Below are 12,755 nucleotides of genomic sequence, written 5' to 3'. Positions count from 1 at the left end.
TATTCCAAAGTAATTAGATTTTATAATTTTTTACGCACTATGAATATGACTGAAATGGTGATCCCAAAATCGGATATATGTGCACCTCGACCAGTGGCAAGGAAGGTTCGATGATCCCAAAATAGGATATATGAGCACTTCGACCAGCGGCAAGGAAGGTTCAAACATTGATAATGAATTCATGTAGAGTTTGAAGAAATTGCACGGTTTTCCTTCAAATGGGTTTGTCTTTAATTTTTGCTCTTCAAAATTGAACTCAAGCCTATTAGAACATAAGTTCTTTAAGATTGTGAGATATGTATTGTGATACAAAAATATAAATTTATGCCTTGCGAAAAAATTGTTAGTCTTGAGGGACAAAAATTAGGGAGGAAAGTGCTAATGAGTTTTGTCACCAACCTACTGGGCTTTTTAATCAGCCCAATATCCATTGCATTGGCCCAAAATCTTAATCATCAAAATTCGGCCCTTCTATTTTGGCGCCAAGGCAGCAGCTCTAACGGCCGTAATTGCCGCCGTTGCGTTTACCGCCGGAAATGTATTCAACCCTAGTTGACTGTAGTCAACGTTATTCGCCGTCACCGATCTGTTCTAAATCGTCTTTTCAACTAGTTAACTCTCACAGAATTGTTTCCATTTCTCTTTTCGCAAAAAATCATCACCTTCCCTGTAAATTCCGGCGAATCCCGTACCATATCCGGCAGACACGTGTCTTCTCATTCACCGGAATCTTCAAGCGACGATAACAATGCATTTAATTGTGATTCAACTCATAATGACTTTGTATTGCCACCTGGTCCGTCATTTACAAACCTATATTTATTAGCCTATTAAACGGGGGTTCAACTTTCGACACGGAGTATAAATTTATGTGTAAAAAATTATTAAAATTATATATATAGTAGATATGAACGCATAACTTTTAAAATTCTTGATATTGAACCCACAGAATCTAAATCTTGAATCTGCCTTTGTATTTATACATGTGTATTTTAATCCTTTATTATTAGTTGGCTTAATACATATGTAGTCCCTTAAACTTGTCAGGATATTCCATTTAGACACTCGAACTATGCCCTATTCAAATTGAACACCTCAACTCCTAATAAAGTGTTCCGGTTAGACACTTTCAGTTCCAATTTTGGAATTTTTTGCGTGTGTTTTTATTCGTCTATTAGGTAGTTAAGTTAATTACATAAAATATGTTAACTCGCAATGCCGCCTGTGTATTCATCTTTATACCTGTGTATGTTAATCATTTATTATTAATTTGTTTTATGTAGGTAAGTTGCTGGTCAGAAATGTGACATGGATTGGTGTTGCCACTATTACTAGCAAAGTTCTGGTTATTATGTCGTATTCATTTTTTTTTCAATTGTACTTACTGTTAAACTTTTAAATTTTTCCTCAATAGTTTTTTTGTTTTTTGTTTACGGTTTTTCAATTTTTGGTCATGTAGGGATTAGTGAGGGAAATTGTAATAGCTTCAGCTTTTGGGATTGGTCCTGACGTCCTGTAATAACTGCATTCAGGTATATGTTTACAAGACTTAGTTTTTTTTTTTCCAATACATTAGGACAAATTCGTTGTTCTAGGAAAACAAGAGAGTGTGCTATATTTTCTAACAAAGCTTTGTACTTTGTCAAACTTCTTGATATTTAGTTGTTACTCTCCTCACCAATTTAGTTTGATTTGAATGGTGCTTTAATTACAGGTATGCTGTGGTGCTGCCCGGTTTTGCTGCATCAGTTCTTGGTGGTGAGTAGAGAATAATAAAGTAGCTGGTTTATCCATCCATAAGAATAACAAGACATAAAGCATATTAACATGGTCTTTAGAGTTGGGTTCACTTGGTTCGTGTATGCATGTTTATTTAGAGTTTACGAGATTTCTTGCCATTGTCGCTATCTTCCTGTGTTTGTTTGCATCCTGTTGTTGACTACTATGTTTCCTGTCTAGGAGATGATACGGAACTTTTTGATCACTGACTCCTTACTTTATGCAGGTGTTAATGGTCCTATTCACATCACAATGACAGCTACATTAAGGCTAGTTGATATCTCTGTATCTGCTACTTTCTTGATTGCTAAAGCTGCATTCAGAGTGTTCTGCAATCTCACTGCTACAGAATTTTATGTTTACCCATGGGCGGAGCCACCTTAGGCGAATGGTGGTCCAGTGCACAACCTTCGCCGGAAAATTACGCGGCGTGCATAGGTTAAAGTTAGCTATTATGAGTATATATTTAATTTTGCACACCCTTAACACAAGTGAGAAGAAAATTTGCACACCGTTTGCCAAATTCTTGGCTCCGTCACTGTGTTTACCAGGAGCCAATGACATCATATCCCTGTTGTCTCCATATTCAGCTAAAGCAGCAGGAAGCATGCAATACTTGAATTTTATGTGTCGCTACGTGTGATAACCCAGGATTCCTTGTCCTCAAGCACCCAAATACCATGACAAATTACGTTACGTGTAGTATCCTCTGGTCATTACCCTTCTTTCGACATTGAAGTTCTTCTGGATTAGACCTCGGAGACCAACTCAGTTAATTAGATAAAGAGCTGTATATCCATGTTCTAGTCCTCTACACACATAAAACTTAGCTTCTTTGTCGACTGGCCTGTTTAATGCTTACCTAACTTGCTAATGAGTGATTCTGCGGGTAGATGCTTATCTCCAGAAATAAATGCAGGTGTAGACAATGATATTTTTTCTTCTCTCTTTGTATCTAAATCTACCTGATATTAGGTATGACTAGTGGCACTTCTGGACAAGGGGCAAGCTATGTGATGACTTTTGCATTTTCTCTTTTTTCTCCTTTCTTTTGGATGATCTTTCATCCTTCATCGCAACCTTAAGTTTTATAAATTTTTGAAGCAAATTTAAAGACTTTGAGTTAGTTTCTCAGTATTTAAGCATTTCCACTTTACCTTGTTGATAGTCTTGAGAATACATTTCTTACTTCTGACTTATCATGACTGACGATCTTCAGTAAGCTTCCAGAGGATCGTCTGAAGAAGCTATTTAAGCATGCAAATACCCTCATAATCCTGGTATATGTATTCTCATTGTTTTCATAGTACCTTTTTTAAACTCATCTATTACAGCTAAACAATGTGTTAGCAGTTAGCAACAAAATGACTTTCATGCAGGTAGGAGGTTTGATGGCTGCCCTATTGTTCATATTTTCCGAGTTTATAATTCATACATATGCACCAGGGTAAGAAGATCCAAATCCAACTGATTTTTGTGCTATGTAAATCGCAAAATAGTACGATGGAAATGATCTGGTTTTCTAAACTGTGATTGTGCATTTATGCCGCACTGATATTTTGGAACCAATTAAATGGAATTTTTTTCTCAAAGTAGTTTGACTAATAGCTCATGATGAACGGCCTATAACAGGGTTTTGTTTTATGCTACGTGTTTACCTCTCTAGGTTCATTTTCTTTCTCAAAGATCTCCAGTGCCTTCTTCCAACATTTGATTCTTAATTTCCCTGCTCATGCCAAGGTGCAGGGTCTTTATTTTGCCTTTGCTTCTCACTGAAGGTTGTACTGCCAGTATTTCATAACTAATCTAGACAAGAAAATTCTTTTACTGGCATTATTAGAATTTATATGCTTGTGATTTTCTCTTGCTGATTGCACTTCATTCATTCATTCTCTGTCTGTGGACCTCAACAGAAGGCCGAATAACAAGCCGACTAGCTATCCAACAGGTAATAAATTTACTTTTCGGCAAATTTCAACTTGAGTTTCTTCCTACTTTTACTTATCTGGCCATGATTGTTTAGTCTGTTATTTGTCTTGGTTTTCTGTGACCTAAAAGTAAATAAGTCCCTTTGTACGCGTAATTCCTTTTCTCTGTATCAACATGCCAATTGGAGTATACTATTACTGCTAGTCTTTATTTCTGCAATGGGTATTTTCACCTTTTAGATTTTGATTTTTTACTGTTTTAACTAAATTTCACATATTTTTCAGTTGAAAATAATGACTTCTTGCATAGTTTTTGCTGGCCCGGTTGGGCTTGGATTTGGTTATATGAGGTAACATAATGTTTTTTATTTCATTGTCCTGTTATTAGTTGTTCTTTGAACACCTAACAATAAATATTTATATTTTTCCCACTCTAGTGCAAAAGGAGAAAATGTATTTCCTGCCATTAGCCCCACATTGTCTAGCTTGCTCCTGATTGCCAGTGTAAATTTCTAACTTGTCCTAGCTTCAGTAACATGCCATTGAAACTGGTTCTTCTATATATCGTGGTAGATTCTTTTAGACTCTGACATATGTAGCACTTTTAATTATTTTGCAGTGCCTCTTTTACTCCTTTAGCAGACAACCGGATTCCTTTTGTTCTGGTAAAGTACTCTCTCAGTTACTTTAGTGATGTTACATGAGAATGATATTTAAGTTTTAGATTCTTTGAATAGGCGGTATTCTTCTGTCTTGCGGAGCTTCACTTGGTGCAGTCGTTCAATGGATTATCCAGGTAGGCATTGCTCACGCCCAACTTTTTATAACCAGTTTTATTGTTTAGGGTTAAAAGACAATCATGATATGATATATGTTTTCCATTTCTGTGTTCCACATTTTACATATACTTGGTTCTTACATATAAATGTTATGCTTGAGTTTAGGTACTATTGCTTAAGGGAACATGGCATGAAGTTATTTCAGAATCATGGGTTGACGGATTGAAGAGCGGGGATATTTATGACGTAGACCTCCCACTTCATTTCACATTTCATTCTCAATCAGTTTATTGCTGTTGATCACTTTTCCTTCGTTTTCTTTTTCTTTTTTCATAGCTTTTCTCGATACTAGTACCAGCAATATTCAGTTCAGGCTTGGCACAAATAGCATCATTTACTGACCTCTGTTTTGCATCTCATTTTCCTGCTGCTGCTGCTGGTCTTTCATGTAAGTGAAAGCGAATTTTTTATGGCATTGTCCATACTAATCAAGCACAACTTTTTGACCTTTATAATTCTTTGTATTGAGAAGAATACCCTATAATTCCTCTTTGTTGAGGACATATAGTGTGTAAAAAAAATGCAGAAATCCAAAATGAAAATTTTGATATGTTGGATGAGGTTATTGCCTTGGCAATATGGCTAAAAAAAGAGACAAAATGTAAGGTATTCAGGCAATTGTTCTTAAAGCCTCCCTGCAGGACACTAGTTTATCCATCCTTTTTACTGCATCAGAGCTCTGCTATACTCTTTCCCTTTTCCCATTGTCTTGTTGGTTCTTCTTTGTGACTGCCTAATTGTCATTTCATCATTGACATGGTCAACTATCAGATGCTTTCCTTTTGGTCATGGCACCTTTGGGGTTGCTTTCAAGCATGGTTATACTGCCTCTTTTGCCCACAATTTCGGGACTGATAAAGGTGATCATATTTTTGGCTTTGTGGCGATCAGTTTTTAACACTATGTTGTTATCTATTCACTCTTCTAACTCCAGATTTTTTGGCAGACAGAGTCGTGGTCAACCCTGGTAGAGAAGATAAACAGAGCCGTCCTGCTTTGCATGGTTAGAGCTTTATCTCAAAAAATATATTCATCTTGATGTTAGTGATGGATCAATATATGTGCAACTTTAGTAGAACTCTGAAGAAATGGACAGTTATTGTTCTGATCTCGAGCTGTACTCTTCTATTTCTTTAACCAACTTCTCTTTCTGGGGTATCCCAAAAATATCGCCCCTTTCTGTGCTGCAAGGTTGCAGATTTATGTAAGTCAATAATATGATTGCGTTCTAACTTGATGCTATATCTTTTATTCCCATATTCTAACAGAAGTGAACGAGTTGTATATTATAGTACAGTTAGTTTGGGGATATCATTTTCCTCTTTTAACTTGGACAGAATGCCGGTAGCAGTGGCGGAGCCAGGATTTCCGCCAAGGGGGTTCAAAATATAAGAAAGTAAACATACGAAGAAGCCTAAGGGGTTTCAACATCTACTATATATACATAAAAAAATAATTTTAACCTTGTAAAACCAGAGTTTTTTTCCGCCGAGGGGGCCCCCTCGGCTCTATGTGGCTCCGCCACTGGCCTGTAGGCATTTCATTATCTTAGGTTTGCTTTAGCAGGTTCCTCAAAGTTGGCCTGGGAATCTTGCCGTCCAAATAAGATTTAGAGGATGCAGTTGGAGTCACTTCATACGGACTGATTTCGTGAATAGATTTGCGTTGGATTCTTCCAAAACTAAATTCTTAGTAATACATAGTAATGATGCGTGTAGATCAACCAATCAATCAACTTACTCAACTCCAAACTAGTTGGAGTCAACTATATGAATTCTCTATATCCATTCCACTCTATTCGGGCCATTTCAGTAATGGTTCAGTGTAGATATAAAAACTAAATATAAAGATTTTTCACCAACAAGTGAGTTACCAAATGTACTTGGTTTCTGATTGTCCAACCATTTTCCATTTTTGTTACAGGTGCTTCTCTTGCCGATTCTTTCTGTCATGAGTTGCTTAGCTGATCCAATCATCCGTGTCTTGTTTGAGCGATATGCATTTGATTCTTCGGCAAGTGCTTTAGTTTCTTCTCTTTTCCTTTTCTGTAAGTATTGGATCAATTCATATTAGGGTGTCTGAATTACAATTTTATACTTTTTGAGTACTTCGGATGAGGGGTTTATAAATAAGAGCCCCTTTGTACTCGTGAGGGCTGAATCCATGTCTAGACATCAGACAAGAGCTGGAAAGCTACAATAACTTCTCTTGTTAAATGTACTTGTCAAAAAAGAAAAATTATAGTTTATTGACTTCTTTTCTTTGTTATAGATTCTCTTGGCTCACCATTCTTGATTGTCAGAGAATTGCTAGTTGCAGTGTTTTATGCCTTTGGAGATGGATTTAGACCTTTCCTGGTTAGTATTGGAGCTATTGCTCTAAATGCGACCTTGGATTGGTTCTTTGTTCACAGATTACATATTGGAGTGCAAGGATTGGTTAGTTATCTTTACCTATTTCTTGCAGTAAATAGTAGATAATATTCATGCTTTAACAAAATCTCATAGCTACTTACATTTATGAAGGCACTTTCAACATCACTCACAGCTGCCTTGTCTCTCATTACTCTGATCCATCTTCTTCGAAGGAAGGTTGGAGGTAAAATTTAGAAGTATGTTAGTCCAGCAAAACAGTTAATCTCTTAATTCTGTTTTATGTAATTTTGGTTTTACATTGCAGGACTTCTCCTTCTTCATGAATTGACAAGTCCTGGTTTGCTTCTATGCTTCTGTTGTGTCATCTCAAGCTTTGTTACCTCCTTCAGTTATGAAATGGTCTCCAAAATTTTCCTTTCTGAGTATATCACAAGGTTTGCCCTTTTTGCTCGAACCTATGATATGCCATGGGCCATGAGTATAATAATAATTTTAATTGCTTGTTCATATTCTAATCCAGGTTACCTAGGATCCAAGAACTCTTCTGCATAGTATCAGCTGCTGCTCTTGGAATTATTGGCTTCTTTGCTCCTCTTCTGTTATTATATATTTCTGGACATAAATTGGAGCAGAATAACTTGAATATTGATGACAAATAAGACTAAAGCACAGTTCCTTAGTATTTGGTCCTGAACTACTTGTACATGCCAGTTATTGCCAAGTGCTTTTGTTCAATGAAGATTGAAGAACTCAAACAATTCAGAGTAAAGTTTTGGATGATTGTTGGAACACACAACATTTGAATGGCTTAAGGGATATCAATGTGGGCTTGTGATAAGCCTCTTGATACTAGGCAGTCTTCTCGAATAGTTTCAAACATTGGGGACTGCATTGCCCTCAAAAGACACTTGGTGCACGAGCAACTAGAATTGAACATTTACTCTTAATCTGTGTAGACGCTCAATTCCTCAAAATTTTGTTATGTACTTGCGTACATTTATCTCGCACTTGCCTGATCTTGGTAAATGCATTTGAGATGACAAGCAAATACATAAAGCATTTGTTCTATAAGGCTAGATAATCTCATTGTATCTTTTTCCTATGTTATCATCAAAAAGCATAAAAACACGATTAGATCCACAAGACTTGACCCGAAAACGAGCATTGAAGCAAACACTTTATTGAATTGAGGCGCAAATTAGAAAGATTAAAGAGTATCAAGCATATATTAATTTAGTACTATAATCCTCAAATTTTCAATTTAAATAACTAATTTCAGAACCCATTATACAATAATGCTAATATTAATCCAACTCAAAATTGAGATTTAAAGAATTGACCACTTCTCGTAGGATCAGCGTGTCATTGTTTTAAGCGCACACGTCTATGAAACACACATAACGCCGTCCATGAAATAGACAACCCCTCACTCATCACTTCACTGCTGTAAGCGAGAAAAGAGTGCTTTTAATAACACTGGTCTTTCCACAAGGCACAAGGACCTTCTCATTCCTCACTTTAAAAAGTAGCAAAACTGAGCAGAGCTTCCCTTCCCTTTTCGGGAGCACGGGCTTAAATAACGAGTGAGATCGAGACAAGTTTAAACCATCTCCAGATTGGACCAGGACTACACTGAAGTCTTAAGCCATATTATGACCAAGCTTAGCGCCGTTTATATATACAAGGCTTGAGCTCAGGCCAATTTAGCTCCTTCTCTACTGAATTCGGGTTTTCCTGTTGAGAGAGGGACAAAAGCAATTAGCACATCTTTCTGTGTAATGGAAGAACCATAACAAAATTATGCATCAAATCTAACCTTTTTCTTTAAGTAGAACAGCACAAACATTTTGTTGGAGAAATCCTGCAGAAACATATATAAGTTTTAGAAGTTGATAGTAGATTTCATCAACTCATCAACTTATAATGAAAAGAGTCGGAAGAGACCTTTGACTCGATGGTAAACCCAAGCTCACAAATAGCTTTCAAAAATTTGTTTGCATCTGCTCCTCCAGTTGTTGGATCAAGCCTGCTTTTAACTTCTGCAATCAAAAGCCACCCCCTGGAAACAACCATCCAACTCAGTTCATAAACTAAACCATCGGATGAAGATACTTATCTTACAATATAAGAAAGTAGTGAATGCCAACCTGGGCTTAAGAACTCTGCGCGCTTCCTGAAGGAAGCTTGGATAGTTAGTTCCCATCAATGAAAGGCAAAAGACGGCCACATCAACTGACAAGGACTCTAGGGGGGTCTGCCAAAAGAGCAGCAGTAATTTAGAACAATGTTCCTAATCATTAATGTATTCAATATACTAAACTTAAAGGCAAGACACCAAGCGAGGCCCATACATTTGACATGTCACAAGCAATTACTGAAGGATCATTTGCAACAAGATCCAAGGACCAAACTTTGTTCTTCAGGCTTCTTGCCAGCCGTGCATCTCCTGAAATAAGTTGGACAATCAATGAGTCATTCAACTGCAAAAGTGACAATCACATGAAATTTGTAGCTTCCTGATAATTTGAAACCCATACCGCAGCCAAAGTCAGCAACAATTAATGAAGGGCTATGATCCTTTAGCCATTTTGTGATTATATTAACAGGTTGTTCTGGCCAATGTAACATTTGTTCTTGATACCCTGCATGATACTGACCAGCTAAGTATGGTTAAGAACAAGAAGATCATTACAGGATGATGGATACTTAACAAGAAATACTCCAGGATATTTCATAAATTGCAAAAAAAGCTGAAGTTGAATCAGACTCAGAAGTTGCAGTCCATACAATTCTAGAAGGGGATGTAAACCAGCCATCCCACAAGGGTAATTGTGGAAGACAGTAAAAATGTTATTAGGAGTGATTAGTCTGTCGTTACGAACATGCGGTCAGGGAGAAACAAATGGAGTAATTGTTCTCACAAGCCATACTTGGTAACAAACTTAGTCTTCTGAACTGCCCGCCTGTGGGCTTAAATATATGAATTTTTTTTCCTCTCAAAATATTAACACCTTCATTCCTATACAACTTTCAGGAATTCAACTTCATTAAATACCCCAAACATTAATTTTTGATATGATGCTTTCTCTAAACTATAACTACCACAATATATAAGTCAATTTAACATCTTCGACTTTTTGTTCAGTCAAATACCAGTAATATTGGACAAACGAAGTAATAAATTTATAGCAATATGAGGCCAAGAGTCCATATAGAACAAAATAATAGTGGATAGAGGGGGTGCAATAATCCTTTGTTTTTACTTCTCATCCTCTTTTAGTCCTTACAACAAATAACAAATGTAAAACCTTTATCCTTTCAATTTTTTACTTCTCCTCATCCAAAGCCGCCTCTTTTCAATTTTGATGAAACGTCATATACACTATAACTGGTCATATTTTTATTATATAGTGTTTGAACATTTTTCATCCTTTATTGAAATCCAAATTTTCACTTTATTTAACAACTCTTTTGTTTAAAGATTTTTATTTATTCTCCGTGTATATATTTGTAACAAATTCATCACACTTTAGAAATTCTAGGATATTTAATTGATTAGTTTTGGAATTACTTCTACCAGGTAACGGACAATTAATGAGTTATGGAGATAGTTTTCTATTTTTCTTTTTTGGATAAATTCGCTGGGAAGATAGTCTACGAGTCAAACAAGAAGGTCAGTAAGTAGTTTGTGGAGGCTATTATGAAATCTGCGGAACCAAGAATTGGTTCTTTGCAGATTCTAAAAAGTAGGTGTTATGGTACAAATTTGCCAATCTCCTTATATTAGCCATTGGATCCTTGAGGTTAATTTCTAGCCTTAGATAAGAAGGGTAAAACTTTTACCCCTTCTGAGCAGCTGTCACAGTAAGACATCATTTTTCCCGACTTATCTTCTTTATCATCATTTTTATCTCCCTTATTAAAGCTCTCAATAGCAAACCTAAGCACTTTCTCAATAGAATGGTTTCTCCAAAGGACTTACACTAAAGGAATCTCTTGTTCCAAAGCTCCTTAAGTTAGTGTGCCAAGATATTGATATGTTCTTCTTCATATGTCAAATGATGATCGACTTCAATAGATTCAACGGCCATAACATGGGACGGATCAAAGCAAAAAAATTTAAGAATAGAAACATGAAAGACATTATGGATCTTGTCTAACTCAGTGGTAAGGCTAGTCGGTATGCAACCGGGCCAGCTCTGTCAAGTACTTCAGAAGGCCCAATGAATAGAGGACTAAGTTTTCCTTTTTAACCAAATCTCATAATTTTCTTAAACACCCACTTGATGTTCAATTTCACGCCTCCTAAGATCAGCATAGAACTTTTGTCTATCTGAAGCAGTTTTTAATCGGTCCTTGATAATTTTTACCTTGTCTTCAACTTGTTGCACAATTTAAGGACCTAATTTTTTTTTTCCCGCTAACTCTCTTGCAGTCAAGTTAAGTCCAAAGCGATCTCAAGTCAAACCAACTCTAAAAACCTTGAGTTATCACGCGTATAAATAGAGGTGCAAAATACGGATGATAAATCTAACTGACAAAAAATGATGCTTACCACATTAAAAAGTTCTGGATTTTCTTTGAAATAATTGAGCGCCTCATCTCCACTGCATTTAAAAAAACAAAGCAATTAAATCAACATTCCACAGGGACAAGTAATTCAGACCATATCATCACAAAAGACTCAATCTTGGAACAAAATTACAGCAACATGGGAGAATTAGCTAACAAAAATGCTACTCCCTCTATCCCAATTTATGAGGCACTTCCCTTTTTAGTGTGTACCAAACAGAATGTCACCTTTCAATATTTAGAAACAATTTAACTTTATGAGATATTTACAGTCACACAAATATTAAGGCTTGTTTTGAACTACAAATTCCAAAAGTATTCCTTTCTTTTTTAAACTCCGTGCTTAGTCAAATGGTGCCACGTTAATTGGGACGAAGAGAGAAAACTTCTTTTCATAAATATGTAAAAAAACCTTAGTGGTTTTTCTCAATTAGATTAAAAGAATAAGAAAAAAGGAAGACGTACGAGCAAGTGTAGAGCTTTTCATTGAGCATACGGAAGTGGCCTCCTGATAATCTTGCCTTCATCTGCGTTAACAACACACAAGTATTATAGAAACTATTTTTACAAATATGAATATACGTTACGGAGAAATATAATTGCAACCTTATCGAGAAAAGACGAAGATTTTTTGGTTTTTGAGATAGCATTTTTTGAAGCAGAAGATTGATTCAAGTCGGAGATGTTAGAAGGAGAAGATTTTTTGGGAAGTTTTTTTCCTCTGTTGCGTTTACGGCTTCGCTTTTCTTCTTTCTTCATCCCAGCTATTCAGGTTGTCGCTTCTCACCGTTGTTGTTGTTTAGGGATACTAACCAAAGATCGGTCGGCCCAAGACATACTGGGGCTTAAGAGCCCGAATTTCTTATAAAATTGGGTCATTAGTCCTTATGCTGGTCTTTAAAGTTTTGGCCTTCAAAATGGTGGTTTGCCCTACACTAGGGACCGCTTCGTCATGGGTTCAAACCTCCACTCAGACGAAAATTAAAAAAAAAATTCTCAAGGCATAAGTTCAGAAAAAAGGCAGATTCTGTCTTAAGGCAGAAATTCTGCCTGAGGACAGAATCTGCCTTAAGGCAGAATTTAAGATAGAAATGGATAGAATTTGCAAATTCTGCCTTAAGGCAGAAATTCTGCCTCTTTTTACAACTTTTGCCTTGCGGAAAAAAATTTAAATTTTCACTGAGCGGGGGTTCGAACCCGTGATCAAGGAGTCCCTAGTGAAGGGCAAAACTTAAAGACCACCGAAATGAAGCGATCCACGC

The 12,755-nt window shown here is 36.4% G+C and overlaps 2 protein-coding genes across 2 annotated transcripts; one reads left to right on the top strand and one right to left on the bottom strand.

The window, feature by feature from the left end:
- The first annotated feature begins 338 nt into the window (after positions 1 to 338).
- Positions 339 to 8,432, top strand: LOC132622028 (uncharacterized). Its single transcript, XM_060336537.1, is given in 23 exon segments — positions 339 to 686; positions 688 to 796; positions 1,284 to 1,345; positions 1,460 to 1,510; positions 1,513 to 1,532; positions 1,715 to 1,758; positions 2,006 to 2,048; positions 2,999 to 3,059; positions 3,159 to 3,225; positions 3,675 to 3,727; positions 3,993 to 4,057; positions 4,145 to 4,211; positions 4,327 to 4,372; positions 4,445 to 4,503; positions 4,652 to 4,732; positions 4,823 to 4,934; positions 5,318 to 5,406; positions 5,493 to 5,549; positions 6,470 to 6,593; positions 6,818 to 6,984; positions 7,072 to 7,144; positions 7,226 to 7,355; positions 7,442 to 8,432. Coding segments are annotated over 23 exon segments (1,869 nt in total). The 5' UTR covers positions 339 to 536; the 3' UTR covers positions 7,581 to 8,432.
- On the bottom strand, positions 8,120 to 12,296 carry LOC132622027 (ribosomal RNA-processing protein 8). Its single transcript, XM_060336536.1, has 9 exons — positions 12,100 to 12,296; positions 11,959 to 12,020; positions 11,477 to 11,528; positions 9,459 to 9,573; positions 9,273 to 9,367; positions 9,069 to 9,175; positions 8,866 to 8,980; positions 8,738 to 8,782; positions 8,120 to 8,655 (listed from the first exon to the last, which is right to left on the bottom strand). The coding sequence occupies exons 1-9, from the start codon at positions 12,250 to 12,252 to the stop codon at positions 8,584 to 8,586; spliced, it is 816 nt and encodes a 271-aa protein (XP_060192519.1). The 5' UTR covers positions 12,253 to 12,296; the 3' UTR covers positions 8,120 to 8,583.
- Between the last annotated feature and the right edge of the window lie 459 nt (positions 12,297 to 12,755).

This window comes from Lycium barbarum, chromosome 12, assembly GCF_019175385.1.
Source record: "Lycium barbarum isolate Lr01 chromosome 12, ASM1917538v2, whole genome shotgun sequence".
Classification (NCBI taxonomy): domain Eukaryota; kingdom Viridiplantae; phylum Streptophyta; class Magnoliopsida; order Solanales; family Solanaceae; genus Lycium; species Lycium barbarum.
This window is presented reverse-complemented; position numbering and strand designations above follow the sequence as displayed.